Here is a 16,265-nt window from a genome sequence, read left to right as displayed (position 1 = left end):
TCCCCAACTGTGACGTCGTTATTTCACTTCCATAGTAGTTTGAGTTATTTCCATATCTTGTGAGTCCTTCCGAATGAGTCTCCTTTGCTCGGGGCTCGCAACCACCCAATGATCGATTCAGGAGAAAAGACGCCTGGGCGGAGAGCAGAGGTTTGGAGGGGCGAGGGCGGGGATTGCCGCTCCAGTCCGCTGAGCCTTCTGGTCTCTGGGGGCTGTGCTAGCGTCTCAGGGAGTGGGATTGGCGCGGCCCTGTGTGCGCTGCTTTGACCTCGCTCAGACCGCCTCCCTCCTCCCTGCTTGTGCGGCCTCTTTCAGTGTGGCGTGAAGTGTCACTTAATGTCTGTTTATCTTCCATTGCTGTTTTGTTGTGTTGTTGTTTGTTTGTTTTGTAACGGGACTTTTCGGACCCTCCTAGTAGAACCGTTTTGGGACCTGAAAGAGGTAACACAAATGAGAGCCTTAAAAGCAGTCCCTGTCCCTCGTTGTCTGATGGTCTATTGTTAATTTCCCACGAAGCCTGTCAGGTCCCCGGATGGGGTCAGAGCTCCAGCTGCCGGGGCCCGGACCCTTCTCCCTGATCCCTACAGGACGCTGGACGATCCCTGACGCCTTCTGACTTCTTTTTAGGAAAGCGAGGGGAGCATTTAACTTTTATGGGGGACCGCAGAACGGTCAGGGTGTTTCACAGCTTTGTTTTCCCCGAGCCCGACCTTTCTAAAAGAGCAGGAAGGGGACTTCTTGGCTACTGAGGGCAAACCTCTACGTGAGTGATCTTTGGCTTTTTTCTTTGACAGAGATGCTTACCTCAACCAACAGGGTGTAGGATTTGTCCCTCGGGCATGGGTGTCGATAATAATTAAGCCTTAATTGGTAACTTTATTCCAAGTACTTTATACCCCAAAATACATGATCTCCACAGTGGCACTGTGGAGAGGTACAGCCTTTTTAATTTTAAAGATAGGCGTGAGACACAGGTGGAGCAGGGGTTGAAACCTAGGCAGTCCAGGTCAGCCTGAGTTGATCATCTCTTGAATGCATTCTCACTGAGGCAGAGAAACTAGCTAGGAACAGGTGGAGAACATACCTTAGGACTTGACTGAAGGCACCTTGAGGCAAGGCTTAGGGGCTTGGACTTCTGTAGGAGTTTTTGTTTGTTTTTGGTTTTTTTTTTTTTTTTAGTCTTATCTACTATTTTCTTTCTTTCTTTTTCTTTTTCTTTTTTTCTTTTTTTGAGAGGGAATCTTGCTGTCCCCCAGGCTGGAGTGCAGTGGCGTGATCTTGGCTCATTGCAACCTCCGTCTCCCAGGTTGAGCGATTCTCCTGCCTTAGCCTCCCAAGTAGCTGGGATTACACGCGCCCGCCACCACGCCCAGCTAATTTTTTTTGTATTTTTAGTAGAGATGGAGTTTTACCATGTTGGCCAGGCTGGTCTCGAACTCCTGACCTCAGGTGATCCACCCGCCTTGGCCTCCCGAAGTGCTAGAATTTCATTCACTTTTTAACTAATATTTCATATTGTTGTGGAGCCATTTTATTATGGAGCATTCAGAAACTACAGAAATTGGAATAGAAAAAAATTTTTAAGTCCCCTTGAATCCAGGACATAAAGACAGTAAATGTTATGTTTTGAATGCATTTCTTTGTAGCCTTTCTTTTTGATCAAAATTATTATTTATATTTTATTTGTAAACATTCTAACAAAATTCTAATATTATAAATGTGTTCCCCTTATCTGTTTAACTATGGAAACTTCCAGACACCACCAAGACAGAATTCACTAGTAAGCTTTCAAGTTGTGTCATGGTCATTCTTATTAATCTCATTGTTATTATTCCTATGATTGTTTCCTGATATTTCAAAACATTTGATATTATTTTAGAGCTATAGAAAAGTTGCAAAACAGTATAAGAAATTCTCGTGTACTCTTCTTTTTGAGGGGGGTGTGATGGAGTTTTGCTCATGTACTCTTTAGCCAAATTTGCCAAGTGTTTACATTTTTCTTGTTTGCTTTTTTCATGTCCATCAGCCAAATACCACCAGGAACATACTTGCAACTAGAGACAGCTGATTGTAACTTTCTGCAGCAAGGAAGCCCACATACTTGGGTAATCGTGGGATGTCTTGTTAAGAGGCATTTAAGAAGGGCTGGTGTAGCATTTCATATAACATGCTAGATGATAGTAGATATTATATTAAATAATATTGTTATCTGTAATTTATCAGATCTGTTAAAAGACTACTAATACTATAGCGTTATTTTTTACATAGTATTGGATAGCATATTATCTAACACCATGTAATCTAATCTGCAGTTCCATATTTAAATTTGTTCAGTTTTTCATTTGAACTTTTTATAACTGCCCCCTTCCCCACTCTCCATCTCTATCCCCAAAGTTCAATTTTGTGTATCATCTTTAGCTGTCACATTTCCATAGTTGTCTTTAGTCTGGAAGGATTCCACATCCTTTGTCTTTTATGTGCATTGTTGTTTGAAGAGTATAGGCAAGTTGTTTGGGAGAAAGACATTCATTTTTAGCTTGTCTGATATATTTCACCTTTAGATTCTCCATTATTGGTGAAGATACCACAAAAGTGTTAAGGTATCCTTTTCAATGGAACATAACAGGGTCAAATGATATTCGTTTGTCCCTTCTTTGGCTTTTCAACTGTGTTGGCTTAGACAAGATCATGTCTTTCAGATTTGTCCACTGTAACGTTACTTTTTAAAAAATTATTATAAAGTTTCTCATAGGGAAATATATTATTAGTGGACAGTCTGCTGTAAATAGGAGTTTCCATTTCTCCTTCATTGATTCATTCATTTGTTGAACTATAAATATTCTATCAATATGGATTCAGAATCCAACCTTATTTATTTTAATGATATATAGATTACAATTATTTTTTCCAACTCCAGTGTATTTTACATATCATAGCATTCATCCATTTCAGGTGTACAATTCAGTGACCTTTAGGGACTTTGTGGAGTAACTATCATCGTAGTTCAGTTTAGATCTTTTACATCCCCCAGTTGGACTCTTCATGCTCATTTAATTTAAACTTCCTTCTCACCTCAAATCTGCCTCAACCACTAATCTACTTTCTCCATATATACATTTGCCTATTCTGGACATTTCATCTGAATGGAATCATAGAATCCATGACTGACTTCTTTCACTTGACATAATGTTTCCAAGCTTCATGTATGTTGTAACATGAGTCAGTATTTCATTCCTTTACATTCTAAATAAGATTTTGTTGTATGGATATGCCAAGATTTCTCTATTTACCCATACAAGGGCCTCTTTGTTGTGTGCAATTTTGGGTTAGTATGAATAATGCTGCTGTAAGCATTCATGTGCTAATTCACATCCATATTGTTGGGCAGCATCCCTGGCCACCCTTTCATGTCTCTCTCTCTGCCTTCCATGGCACGTTCCAGGCACAATTCTTTCTGCTCGAACTGCGTAACTGAGGACTCTGCAAATTCCCTGAAGTAGGCGGGAAAATGATCACATGCGACGTGAGTATGGCGTGCCTCTCTTGCTGTTCAAATTTCATCTCACTACTCATACTGTCATGTGTTTTTCTCAGTCTTGGAAAGACTCAAGGAGAACAACAGGCATTTGAGGATCTCTTCTGTGCCAGGTGCTTCCTTCTTTTCTTTTTTTTTTTTTTTTGAGATGGAGTTTCGCTCTTGTGGCCCAGGCTGGAGTGCAATGGCGTGATCTCAGCTCACCGCAACCTCCGCCTCCCAGGTTCAGGCCTCAAGTAGCTGGGATTATAGGCATGCACCACCATGCCCGGCTAATTTTGTATTTTTAGTGGAGACGGGGTTTCTCCATGTTGGTCCGCCTGGTCTAAACTCCCGACCTCAGGTGATCTGCCCGCCTTGGCCTCCCAAAGTGCTGGGATTACAGGTGTGAGCCACCAGCCCAACCACTTCCTTTTTCTCTTTCGTTATCATCAGTGGGACACCTCTCATTCAAGTAGTCAAATGAGTGTGGTGCAGCAAAGCACCAGCCCACTATGGCTTTGTTTGTTTAGGTTGTGTGATTATGCTGCCATGTACCAGTTACCATAGGGCACCTCCAGCTTGCTCTCATGTGGCAGGTGCCAGGTCCTCACTTGGTAAGCCAGGGCTTGGGTTCTGTTGGCGGACACTGTGATGTGACCAATGCTGGTGTGGTTTACCATAGTCAAGACCGGAGGGTCACTGTGGTTGGTGACAGAACAAATCCAAAGCAGATCAGGTGACCTGAAGTGGCCACAGCTTGGGAGAACCTGAGTGTGCTGTGCTCTGCCACCACATCCTTGTGGAAACAACAGATTGACAGATGTTGGATAGGCGGAGGGCTGAGGTGGTGCAGTGACCCAGTCTGTCTGTCCCTGCCCTGAGGCTACTACCACTGCAGACATCCATTCCCCTGGTTGCTTGGCCCAGACCTTCGTGCCTCAGTTGTTCAGTCAGGAAGGGAGCCCATGTCCTGTACAAAAAGACATGCCTGCTAGTGACACCCACCCAAATGGAAAGCTCAGTAATCTTCAGCACCATTAGAGGGACCCTAACACCCTGGTGTTTCATGGTCTCATCCTTCAACCCTCTGAGATCCCACAGAAGTCTGGGATTTCTAGGGAAGCATTGCCTCCAGATGAGAGTCAGGGAGAGCTTTGTCTGGTACTGTGGTGACCTGAATTGCGAACCATACCAGAATGTGTACTCTAAAAGGAAAAAGAATGGATGAGAACACTGAGATTGGGGTCTCAGAGGCACAGCCTAATCAGGCTGCTGCCATGTCTGCCTCCACCTCCGCTTCCACCAAGCTCAGTATTTCTAAGCACACGTGGCAGTGAGTTGTTTCCTTGGGACTGGTGTGCAGAGTGTAGTGTCCATGTTACCCTAGTCAGACAGGAGTACTGTCCTACTAGCAGGCCATGGGAATGTCTGTCCCTTCAGTGATTTTATTTTATTTTATTTGTATTTATTTTTTTGAGTTGGAGTCTCGCTCTGTCGCCCAGGCTGGAGTGCAGTGGCATGATCTCAGCTCACTGCAAGCTCCGCCTCCTGGGTTCACGCCATTCTCCTGCCTCAGCCTCCCGAGTAGCTGGACTACAGGTGCCCGCCACTACGCCCGGCTACTTTTTTGTATTTTTAGTGGAGATGGAGTTTCACCGTGTTAGCCAGGATGGTCTGGATCTCCTGACCTCGTGATCCGCCCGTCTCGGCCTCCCAAAGTGCTGGGATTACAGGCGTGAGCTAACCATGCCCGGCCTTTCAGTGATTTTATGAGCCACCTGTTCTATGGTTCAGTAGCTCCATTGGCCTGCAGGTGACAGGGTGCATGCCAAGTTCATCATATTTCATGAGAGAGCACCCATTGTTTTGCATGGTCAATGAAGGATATTCCTTGGTCAGAGTGAAATTCCATGAGGTGTTCGAAAACACAATATCAGTTCTTCTCAAGGACAGCTGTGGTAGTCCCAGTGTTCATGAGTGACATATATTTATCCCTCCTAGGCAGCAAGCTATTGCCATGCTTTTTGTCCACACACAGTGTACCCAGTCAGTAGCCATACTCCCGACCAGATGGCTGGACTGCTGACAACAACCCAGAGTTCATGAAAATGTAGCAAGATATGGTAGTAGCAGTTGCCTGCATTGCAGTCACCACTGCATGTAGTTTGGTCCATCAGGCAAAAGGGCCATGTTCAGTCTCAGCCTTAAGATAGCCATTCACTGGCCAGATGCTGGTCACAGCCGAGTGGAGCCTGTCTCCTTGTTGTTTCGCAGAGCTGTCTGTAAACCATACTGTACCATCAGTAGGCACATCTGAATCTGGGGCCCCAGGTAGCCCCAGGAGGTGCCAGAACCCCCCTTATGGGTCATTTGGTCTCTGCTGTTAAGCTAGCCATTTGTTCATACAGCCTCCTGGGTCTGATCTTAAATGTACCATTTCCCCTTTTTTTTTTTTTTTTTCCTGAGAAAGAGTCTCGTTCTGTTGCCCAGGCCGGAGTGCAGTGGTGTGATCTTGGCTCACTGCAACCTCCGCCTCTTGGGTTCAAGCGATTCTCCTGCCTCAGCCTCCCCAGTAGCTGGGATTACAGGCGCCCACCACCACACCTGGCTGATTTTTATATTTTCACTACAGATGGGGTTTCACCATGTTGGCCAGGCTGGTCTTGAACTCCTGACCTGAGGTGATCATCCGCCTTGGCCTCCCAAAGTGCTGGAATTACAGGAGTGAGCCACCGCACCCAGCCGAATGAACCATTTGCCTATGATAGTAGAGCTTTACCACGTATCAAATGGAGCCTGCCCAACTTTATGTGTAGGGTGAATAAGGGCCCAGGTTGAGAATGGGCAGTTTACGTCACATGTGTACTCCAGCGATAAGATGCACTGTCCCCATCAGTGCCCAATAGCAAGCAAAGAATTGCCATTTATACAAGCATCCCTTGTGGCTGCCTTAGGCAACATATCCAAAATTTCAGAGACTGGTGCACCTCAGTGTCAACGTTTTGTTTTCACAGACTCTAGTCAGTACACATGCAGATTATGGACCTTGTACCTTCATTGGACTAGCATGTTCTGAAGGTGTAAAGGCATGTCTGGGCCTTGGCTAGTTGAATGGCTTCCAAGGCCTGCTACTACAAAGGGTCCCATTCAAAGTTGATGGCTTTGCCACTCAGTGTCTATGGGGCTAAATGAACACCAAGTGAGCTATGTGCTTTCTGCAGTACCCAAAGGCCTATCGGCTGATGAGTCTCCATTCCATTAGTGGGTGCTGACACGGTTAAGACTTTTTGCTTGCCTGTATCTGGGATATTTGTTTGGCTTCCCATCCATGTGACACTGGCATTCAGCCTTCCATAGTCGGCTGTTCCTCTCCATGCCCTGGAGGTCTGTCTGACCAGCTAAAAAAGTAGGCTGTTAGTTACATTTTGACCTGGTTGGTGTAACATTTTTCTCTGTGGCAAGTAATTCCTGAACTAATGAAGTAATGTGTTGTTCTCCACTAAGCATGCAGCAGTGCTTTTGCTGAACCCACCGGGGCTTGGGTGGCTTAGGTGGTAGGCAGGAGTGGATATGCCCCACTGTTATGGTTCAAAAATTACATGCAAGGACACATATCCCCTGAGGCAGCGGTGATGTTCTGTGTCTGAACAGCCCAAATGCCACCGCTTCTAATACACTCAGCAGTGGAAACCACAATCACTGACACCTGAAGTAGCCCAAAGGATTCACCCCCAAACATAAGCACCACAAGCAGACAGGCATCATGAGTCACTGAGTTCTTCCTAAAAGCTTTGATGTCATTAGTTTCATTTTTCCCCTAAGAAATATTAATATTTGAATTCCTCCCTCTCTTTTTCCCTCTTTTTTTTTTTTTTTTTTTTTTTTTTTTTTGTGAGGCAGAGTTTCACTCTTGTTACCCAGGCTGGAGTGCAGTGGCGCGATCTCAGCTCACTGCAACCTCCGCCTCCTGAGTTCAAGCGATTCTGCTGCCTCAGCTTCCCAAGTAGCTGGGATTACAGGCATGTGCGACCATGCCAGGTTAATTTTGTATTTTTAGTAGAGATGGGGTTTCTCCATGTTGGTCAGGCTCGTCTCAAACTCCCGACCTCAGGTGATCCGCCTGCCTCAGCCTCCCAAAGTGCCAGGATTACAGGCATGAGCCACCGCACCCGGCCTTCCCTCTTACCTTGATAGGAATGGTGAAGACCCAGAGACCGGGCTCCATCCCTAATTGTGCTGTTCTTTTTGGGATAGAAAAATCTGTCGTCCCTCACCAACAATCCGGGATAGCCAAAATAGCATGTCCTTATGATATTGCCTATACCTGTCCTGCAGATCGTGAGTCTCTCTTTCTCGGAGGCCCACATCATGCTTACTGGCTCCCTTCTTCTTAGCTGCCTCAGAGACTTTCTGATAACCCACTTCACCCACTTCCAGAGCCCTCTGGCCCCAGGAATATGCGATTACTTAAAAGGCCCACAGTCAGTATATTACACGCCATGCTCCCCTGTTTTCATTTGCCATCCTCTCTTTCTGAATCCATGCAGCCAGCTCACATCTATAGAGGGGTGACCTGTGTCCCACTTATCACTCTGTTTTTTTCCATAAATCATGCAGCTTCTTTCCAGCTCCTGTGCCCCCAAGCTGCCATTACTGCCCTGGACCACAAGCTGGGGGGCATTATGCTCCCCCTTTGCTAATGCATGGTTCTGTTGGACCAGACCCTGCTGTGCCAATTCTGTGGAGCAGGTTCACGGGTTACCAATGTACATGAGTTCAGTAGAAGAGTACACTCAATACATGACTAATTACATAAAGCAGATTTATTGCTTACAGGTAGGCAGCAAGGGAGAACAAAAGCCTGCAGTTCCCTGTGAGCCAGTCCCCCAAGGCTCAAGAAAGCTGCCTGGAGTGGGTAGAGTCTGAATTGCAAGCGCCCCATTTGCAGCTCAGCCGAGGCACCCCAAGAGGCAATGTGTCCTGGATTATGTGCCTCAGGGGCAATATAGCTTACTGGGAAGTTCCTCCCTCACTTGAGATGTTATCTTCCCTAGGAAGGACACGTACATTGCATTTGTAGCACATTCTATGGTTATTATTGAGAGCTATGAGCAAGAAGGTGGGCAGAGTCAATCTAAGGTAATACTGAAAATTGCCCAGTTACCTAAAACTTGTTTGTTGGGCAAATAGTAAAGAAATGTGATCGCATCCGGGGTTAAAATATGAGAGAGAACAATGAGTGTTATCAAACCAGGTTGGGACTGAATTACTAAATGTTGCTGGAGCAATAGGCAAGATTCATTGAAACTTTTATATATATATATGAAGCCCAGGATGCAGCATTTAGAGTTTTAGAGGGTTACTTATAAGTAGACTCAATGAGCGCACAAAGTAAAAATATAGGACCTCATTTTCTTTCTATTCTTTTTTGTCTGTTTGTTTTTGAGACAGAGTTTTGCTCTTGTTGCCCAGGCTGGAGTGCAGTGGTACAATCTTGGCTCACTGCACCCTCTGCCTCCCAGTTTCAAGTGATTCTCCTGCCTCAGCCTCATTTTCATCATTGCATTTCTGGTGGAGCTCAGGAAAATCAGTCATTGTCAGGACACAAACAGAATAAGTCGTAAATCTGTAAGCTGACCTGTGTCTCAAGATCCAAAACAACTTTACACTTGTCCCTTGTGCCAGTGCAATGCTGCTGTCTACCAATAGTCCTTGGCTATAAGATCGAGGTGACATCTGCTTGATGTTGTAGGAGGCAGTGACCTTCAAGGACGTGGCTGTGGTCTTCACTGAGGAGGAGCTGGAGCTGCTGGACCCTGCCCAGAGGAAGCTGTATCGAGATGTGATGCTGGAGAACTTCAGGAACCTGCTCTCAGTGGGTGAGGACAGGCGCCCTCTGTAATGGAATGTCAGACCCCAGGAATGGTTTTGTATCCTAGCGTTTTCAAGTTTGAGTGTGCAGTGAGAACCTACATTTCCAGTAAATTTTGCCTAGCTATTAGGTTGGTGCAAAAGTAATTGTGGTTTTTGTCATTGGAAGTAATGGTACACCGCAATTACGTTTGCACCAACATGATATTACCTTGAACGTGTTGGGATTAAGCATGTGACTTTGCCTGTTCACAGGGCATCAACCATTCCATGGAGATACTTTCCACTTCCTAAGGGAAGAAAAGTTTTGGGTGATGGAGACAACAAGCCAAAGAGAAGGGACTTCTGGTAAGAACCAAGCAGTTGTGTGTCCCTGCATGTTATTCCTGTCTGTTTTAGTTCTGTCCATGCCCATTTCCAGCATTTTGGGGTAAATGGCCGAACCTGTTTGCTGGATTATTACAACCTCCTCCTGCTGATGCCCCTGCTCCAACCCTTCCCACCGTGCCATCTGTTCTCACGGTAGCGAAAGTGATCCTTAGGAAATGGAAGTCACATTGCCATTACTCAGCTCAAAAGTCTTTCTGGCTTCTTGTTTTTATTAGTGTTACAACCTCTTTAAGTGGCTTTTGTAGACCCTGTGATCTGCTCTTCATCCCACACTGCGTGACTGCATCTCCTGTCCTCTCCCACTTGCTCCATCTTTTCCAGGCACATTGTCCTCCCTGCTGTTTCTCTATCCTGCCAAGGACGTCGTATTGCCTGTTGTGGCCAGTGATGTAAAACTCAGCAGATTGAACAAGAAACACTTATCTTTCTCTTTTGTAGGCCTGAAGTCTGACACATCTCACTGGGCAAAAATCAAGCTGTCTTAGGGCTTTGTTCCTTTCTGGATGTTCATGGGGAGAAGACTTCATTTTGGTTTACCAGTCTCTAGGCACTGTCTACACTCCTTGACTCTTATTTCCTTTCCTCCATCTTCAAAGGCAACTACATTGCATCCCTGACCATTCTACTATAGTCATGCTCCCTCTGCCACTCTTCTTATGCCTTCCTCTTTCAACTTTCAGGCCCCTTGTGATAGTATTCATCAATCCTGCATCATTCAGGATGACCCTTCCACTTTCTGCTTAGCTGGCTAGTGACCTCAATGACATCTTAATCTCCCTTGCTGTGGAACATAACATGTTCATAGGTTCTGAGGACTGGATGTAGACATCTTTCAGGAATGATTATTTTCTCTACCACAAAAGATTCTGCCTCCAAACCCTCACTTGCTCTTCTCTCTGATTGGAATACACTGTCCCCACAAAACTTACTGATCCCTCTTTTAGTTTATGCAGCTCTCTGCTCAGTTTTAATATCATAGGAGAGGTCGTCTCCAAGCACCTTATTGAAAATACTATCCTATCTTTACTCTTCTTGGCCTGCATGTGTTGCGTCTCATGTATTTTTGTCTACAGATAGATCACCTCTCCCCTTTACAATGTAGTCTCCTGAAGGTATTTATCTGTTTCTTTCTTTCTTTTTTTTTTTTTGAGACGGAGTCTTGCTCGGTAGCCCGGGCTGGAGTGCAGTGGCCGGATCTCAGCTCACTGCAAGCTCCGCCTCCCGGGTTTACGCCATTCTCCTGCCTCAGCCTCCCGAGTAGCTGGGACTACAGGCGCCCGCCACCTCGCCCGGCTAGTTTTTTTTTTTGTATTTTTAGTAGAGACGGGGTTTCACGGTATTAGCCAGGATGGTCTCGATCTCCTGACCTCGTGATCCGCCCGTCTCGGCCCCCCAAAGTGCTGGGATTACAGGCTTGAGCCACCGCGCCCGGCCATTTATCTGTTTCTTTATGACTGCGTCTTCAGCACCTAGAATACTCCTGGTACATGGCAGGTATCTGTAAATATTTGGTATTCTTGTGAATGAATTAATGGATGAGAGGCCTTGACTGTCTGTAAGAATCATGGAGATAGCTAATAAGTGACAGATATACCAGAGTGAATGTTATATAGTCATGCCTTGGTAACCATGGGGTTTTATTCCAGGGCCCCCTTGTGGATACCAAAAGCCAAGGATGCTCAAGTCCCTTCTACATGTAAAGTATTTGTGTATACCCTACGCACATCCTCTCATATACTTTAAGTCATGTCTAGATTAGGTATAACACCAAATGCAACGCCTACCCATTGCTTTATTCACATGGATTCAATGTATAGGACTCAATGTGAGAAATTCACGTTTTGCTGTGTGGAACTCTGTGGAATTTTTTTTTTTCCAAATACTTCTGATGCACTGCTGGTTGAATCCATGTATGCTGAACCAGCAGATATGGAGGCTGACTGGATGTTGCAGGACAGTTTTTTTTTTTTTTTTTTTTGTCTGTGTATGGCTGCTTGTTCAATTTTGACTTTCTTAGATTCTCTTGACATGGTTGGTTTTCTGTGTGTTCTGTTGACCCACATCCCGTGGAAACTTTCAAGCATTTTCATGACCACACTGAGAAACATGCCTTCCATGGGGCTTACCCTGGAACTTTCCTTAAGGACCATGTTTATGTCTGTGAGAAATCCTTTATATCTGTGAGCTGAATGTTGCTTATATTTCTGTATGTTTTTCTTCAAAAAATGTGGTGTCTATTTCTATATCTTTATACAAATTTAATTTTACAGAAATTTTTATTGATATTTACAGAGGAATATAAATTTTACAGAAATTTTTATTTATATTTACAGAGATAGAGTGTTGTATTTTCATCTGGTGAACTTTATGACCTGAAAGGAATTGGGAAACTGCTCTCAAAATAGAAACCTCCCAAAGGATACTCTCCCTTCTCTTTAGAGACTGCTTATTTATAAGTGACAGCATATTAAATATATCCATGTACTACTGTGTGCTGACAGGTACATACTTACCAATTAATATTTTCCAAGATTCTTTCCATTGGAAAAATTTGGAAGTTATCTTTCCGTTGGAAAAATTTACCTAATTCAGGACTTGGTAGTATCCTGACAAAGTTCTAAACATTTTGTGAGCATGAGCCATAGTAAGAAACACACCTTTCAATGTAACCCAGACAAACATTTTTCATGTGTGTAGATGTGTGTGAGTGGCTTTAGTAAGCAATTCATGTAATGCTGCAATAATTTTCATTCTAGTTCTTTTTTTGTAAATGTTTATTGTGGGTTTTAACTTTATTTCAGCTCATTGAGGCATAGTCTTGAGTATAAAAAGTTATAAAACCTGTTTACATCATAGGCTTTCTTTTCATTCCACGTGATTCTTAACAACTTTGGTTGTCTGCTCAGGAGCATCCCCCTTTGTGAACCTCTGGAAGGACAGCCTTTCAGATTCCCCTCAGAACTACAGTTGTCTGTCCCTGTACTCTTTCATATAACCAAGTTACTGTCCATATCAAAACAGAAAAATAAGATTAAGTGTTTTTATACATGTGTAAAATTATTGTGGGGGAATACTTTGAATGTATAGATATTAAACACTCTGAGGTGTTTGGTGTTTAGCATTGTGAACAGTTCAACCAACTGTGAAGTTTAGTGGGACATTTTACAGAGGACTGCTCTCACTTCACATCAAGTGAACATTCGGCAGCTTTTCAAAACTATCTTCATGTTTAGTAATTTGCTAGAAAGACTCTTAGAATTCACTGAATGCTTTTATCCTCACAGTTACTGATTCTTACAGGGAAAACATGCATATTATAGTTAACTAAGATGAGAAACCAAATAAGACAGAGTCCAGGGAAGTACCAAATCCTTATTTTCTATTGTATTCTCCCAGTAGAGTGGAGTATGTTACATTGCCAGGATTAGCATGTGACTTAGACACAGATAACTCCCAATCAGGGAAACTTACCTGAGTGCTGGGATCCAGAGTAATTATTGGGGCTCCATTACATAGCCATAATTGGTTGGTTGATTCCCATGTGGTTATTTAGTCTCCTGGTTCACTGATTCCCTGTGAGGTAAAGCCCCTCCATGAATCACACTGATGTTCTTTCTGATGTGAGGAGGACCACCCGCCATGCGCCAAAGGAGTGGCCAGTCACAACCCTAAATAATATTGTTTCACTATCCAGAGTTACCCAGGTTTTACCTTCAAGCAAAGAGACTCTCCTCAGGCATGACACTGCAAGATCCTCTCAGATGCTGACAACGTCCTGGCCTCTTTCAAGTTAGGTTAACTTCTTTGTAAGGATGTATGACAGACAAATATATAAACTATGTATTCTGTTATTGCTTCTCCTTAAAGTTCCTTTGGATTCATATTTCACTACGTATGTAATATTTTAGCTTTATGATTTACCACACAACATTTTAGACTCACTAAAAAATTCACTAGAAATAGCAATAAGTGAAGTGTATATATTAATTTTTTTAAACAAGTATTTTATTTCTATCCAGAATTTTACATATGAGACATGGTGTGGTTCTAAATTGGTCTAATGCAAACCAGAAACCAGGGTGCGTTTGGAAAACAGAAAATGAATGTTCATTAAAGTTAAATCCCACATCCTAAGTGTGAAGTCTTGAAAACACTGAACAAAGACTTTACTTGTCCACATGTCTTGTTTGGTGTTTTTTGTTTGTTTGTTTCTGTTTTTTGTTTTTGTTTTTTGGTTGTTTTTTTGAGGCAGAGTCTTACTCTGTTGCCCAGGCTGGAGTGCAATGGCCTGATCTTGGCTCACTGCAACCTCTGCCTCCCAGGTTTAAGCAATTCTCCTGCCTCAGCCTCCTGAGTAGCTGGGATTACAGGTGCATGCCACCATGCCTGGCTAATTTTTGTATTTTTAGTAGAGATGGGGCTTCAACATGTTGGCCAGGATGGTCTCGAACTCCTGACCTCATGATCCACCTGCCTCGGCCTCCCAAAGTGCTGGAATTACAGGTGTGAGCCACCGTGCCCGGCCTACTTGTCCACATGTCTTAATTCTGTGTCCTTATAGGCAAGATCCAAACTGAAATGGAGACTGTTCCAGAAGCAGGAACACATGAAGAATTTTCCTGCAAGCAAATTAGGGAACAAATTGCAAGTGACTTAACCAGGTCTCAAGATTCCACCATAAATAACTCTCAGTTATTTGAACAAGATGACGGCTCCTCCCAGATTGAGGAAAGACTATCTACAGTTCACACAAGAGAAAAACCTTCCCAAGGTGGAAAGTGTAAACAGTCCTTCAATGATGTTTCCATCTTTAATCTTCCTCAGCAGTTATGTTCAGGAGAGAAGTCTCATACCTGTGATGAGTGTGGAAAAAGCTTCTGTTACATCTCAGCCCTTCATATTCATCAGAGAGTCCACATGGGAGTGAAATGCTATAAGTGTGATGTGTGTGGCAAGGAATTTAGTCAGAGCTCACGTCTGCAAACTCATCAGAGAGTCCACACTGGAGAGAAACCATTCAAATGTGAGCAGTGTGGGAAAGGCTTCAGATGTAGATCAGCACTTAAAGTTCATTGCAAATTACACACGAGGGAGAAACCTTATAATTGTGAGAAATGTGGGAAGGCCTTCATGCACAATTTCCAGCTTCAGAAACATCAGAGAATTCATACTGGGGAGAAGCCATTCAAATGTGAAACATGTGGTAAGAGCTTCTGTCTTAGGTCAAGTCTTAATAGGCATTGCATGGTTCACACAGCAGAGAAACTGTACAAATCTGAAAAGTATGGAAGAGGTTTCATTGATAGGCTGGATTTGCATAAGCATCAGATGATTCATATAGGACAGAAACCATATAATTGTAAAGAATGTGGGAAGAGCTTCAAATGGTCCTCATATCTTTTGGTCCATCAGCGAGTCCACAGTGGAGAAAAGCCATACAAATGTGAGGAGTGTGGGAAGGGCTACATTAGTAAATCAGGTCTTGACTTCCACCATAGAACCCACACGGGAGAGAGATCTTATAACTGTGATAACTGTGGGAAGAGCTTTAGACATGCTTCTAGTATTTTGAATCATAAGAAACTCCACTGCCGAAGAAAACCATCGAAATGTGAAGACTGTGGAAAGAGGCTTGTACACCGGTCATACTGTAAAGATCAACAAAGAGACTACAGTGGAGAAAATCCATCCAAATGTGAGGACTGTGGGAAGCGCTACAAGAGGCGCTTGAATTTGAATATAATTTTATCATTATTTTTAAATGACATATAAGTTATACATGTTTGTGGAGTGTGAAATTTGATACATGTATATAATGTATATAAATGTATGCTGATTAAATCAGTTTAATTTGTGTATCACCTGAAACATTTATGATTTGTGTTGGAAAAATTAAACATCTGTTTTTTGGATTTGAAACAAGTTACTGTTGATTATAGTCACCTATAGGGCTGTAGAACATTAGAAGTGAAGTAGTGAGGAGTTTTTTTGTTTTTGTTTTTGTTTTGTTTTGTTTTGTTTGAGATGGAGTCTCACTCTACGCCCAGGCTGGAGCACAGTGGTGCAATCTTGGCTCACTGCAAGCTCTGCCTTCCGGGTTCAGGCCATTCTCCTGCATCAGCCACCCGAGTAGTAGGGACTACACGTACCCACCACCAAGCCCAGCTAATTTTTTGTATTTTTTAGTAGAGATGGGGTTTCACTATGTTAGCCAGGATGGTCTCAATCTCCTGACCTCGTGATCCGTCCGCCTCATCCTCCCAAAGTGCTGAGTAGTGCGGAGTTTTGAATAAAGTTACAGGATCAAGGGCCAGGGTTCTAGAGAGAGGAAAAGAGAGGGAGAGAGATTTTTCTTGGGACTGGAACCCGAATGAACTTAGTCCAGGGGAGGGGTGCAGTCCCTCCCACTGCTTGCCAGGTTGATCAGGCCTGCAAAGTCAACCGTTTCAATTCATCCTGCATGGATATCTATTCAGGTGACTTGGAT

General features: G+C 43.6%; 1 protein-coding gene across 9 annotated transcripts; it reads left to right on the top strand.

The window, feature by feature from the left end:
- The first annotated feature begins 13 nt into the window (after nucleotides 1–13).
- On the top strand, nucleotides 14–15,697 carry ZNF222 (zinc finger protein 222). Of its 9 annotated transcripts, XM_031659392.1 has the most exons (6): nucleotides 37–150; nucleotides 2,027–2,105; nucleotides 3,443–3,523; nucleotides 9,270–9,396; nucleotides 9,644–9,736; nucleotides 14,340–15,697. In XM_031659392.1, exons 3-6 carry the CDS (start codon nucleotides 3,509–3,511, stop codon nucleotides 15,548–15,550), a joined length of 1,446 nt encoding a protein of 481 aa, XP_031515252.1. In that variant the 5' UTR covers nucleotides 37–150; nucleotides 2,027–2,105; nucleotides 3,443–3,508; the 3' UTR covers nucleotides 15,551–15,697. The 9 variants fall into 9 exon arrangements, with proteins under 9 accessions (XP_009192937.1, XP_031515252.1, XP_009192938.1 ...); XM_009194674.4 differs by lacking the exon at nucleotides 2,027–2,105; XM_017952490.3 differs by lacking the exon at nucleotides 37–150 and adding an exon at nucleotides 1,418–1,780 and having other exon boundaries at nucleotides 2,027–3,523.
- Nucleotides 15,698–16,265: the final 568 nt, after the last annotated feature.

Source organism: Papio anubis, chromosome 20 (genome assembly GCF_008728515.1).
Source record: "Papio anubis isolate 15944 chromosome 20, Panubis1.0, whole genome shotgun sequence".
In the NCBI taxonomy this organism is placed as follows: domain Eukaryota; kingdom Metazoa; phylum Chordata; class Mammalia; order Primates; family Cercopithecidae; genus Papio; species Papio anubis.
Note: the sequence above shows the minus strand (reverse complement) of the source record. Positions and strands in the feature narration are given on the sequence as shown.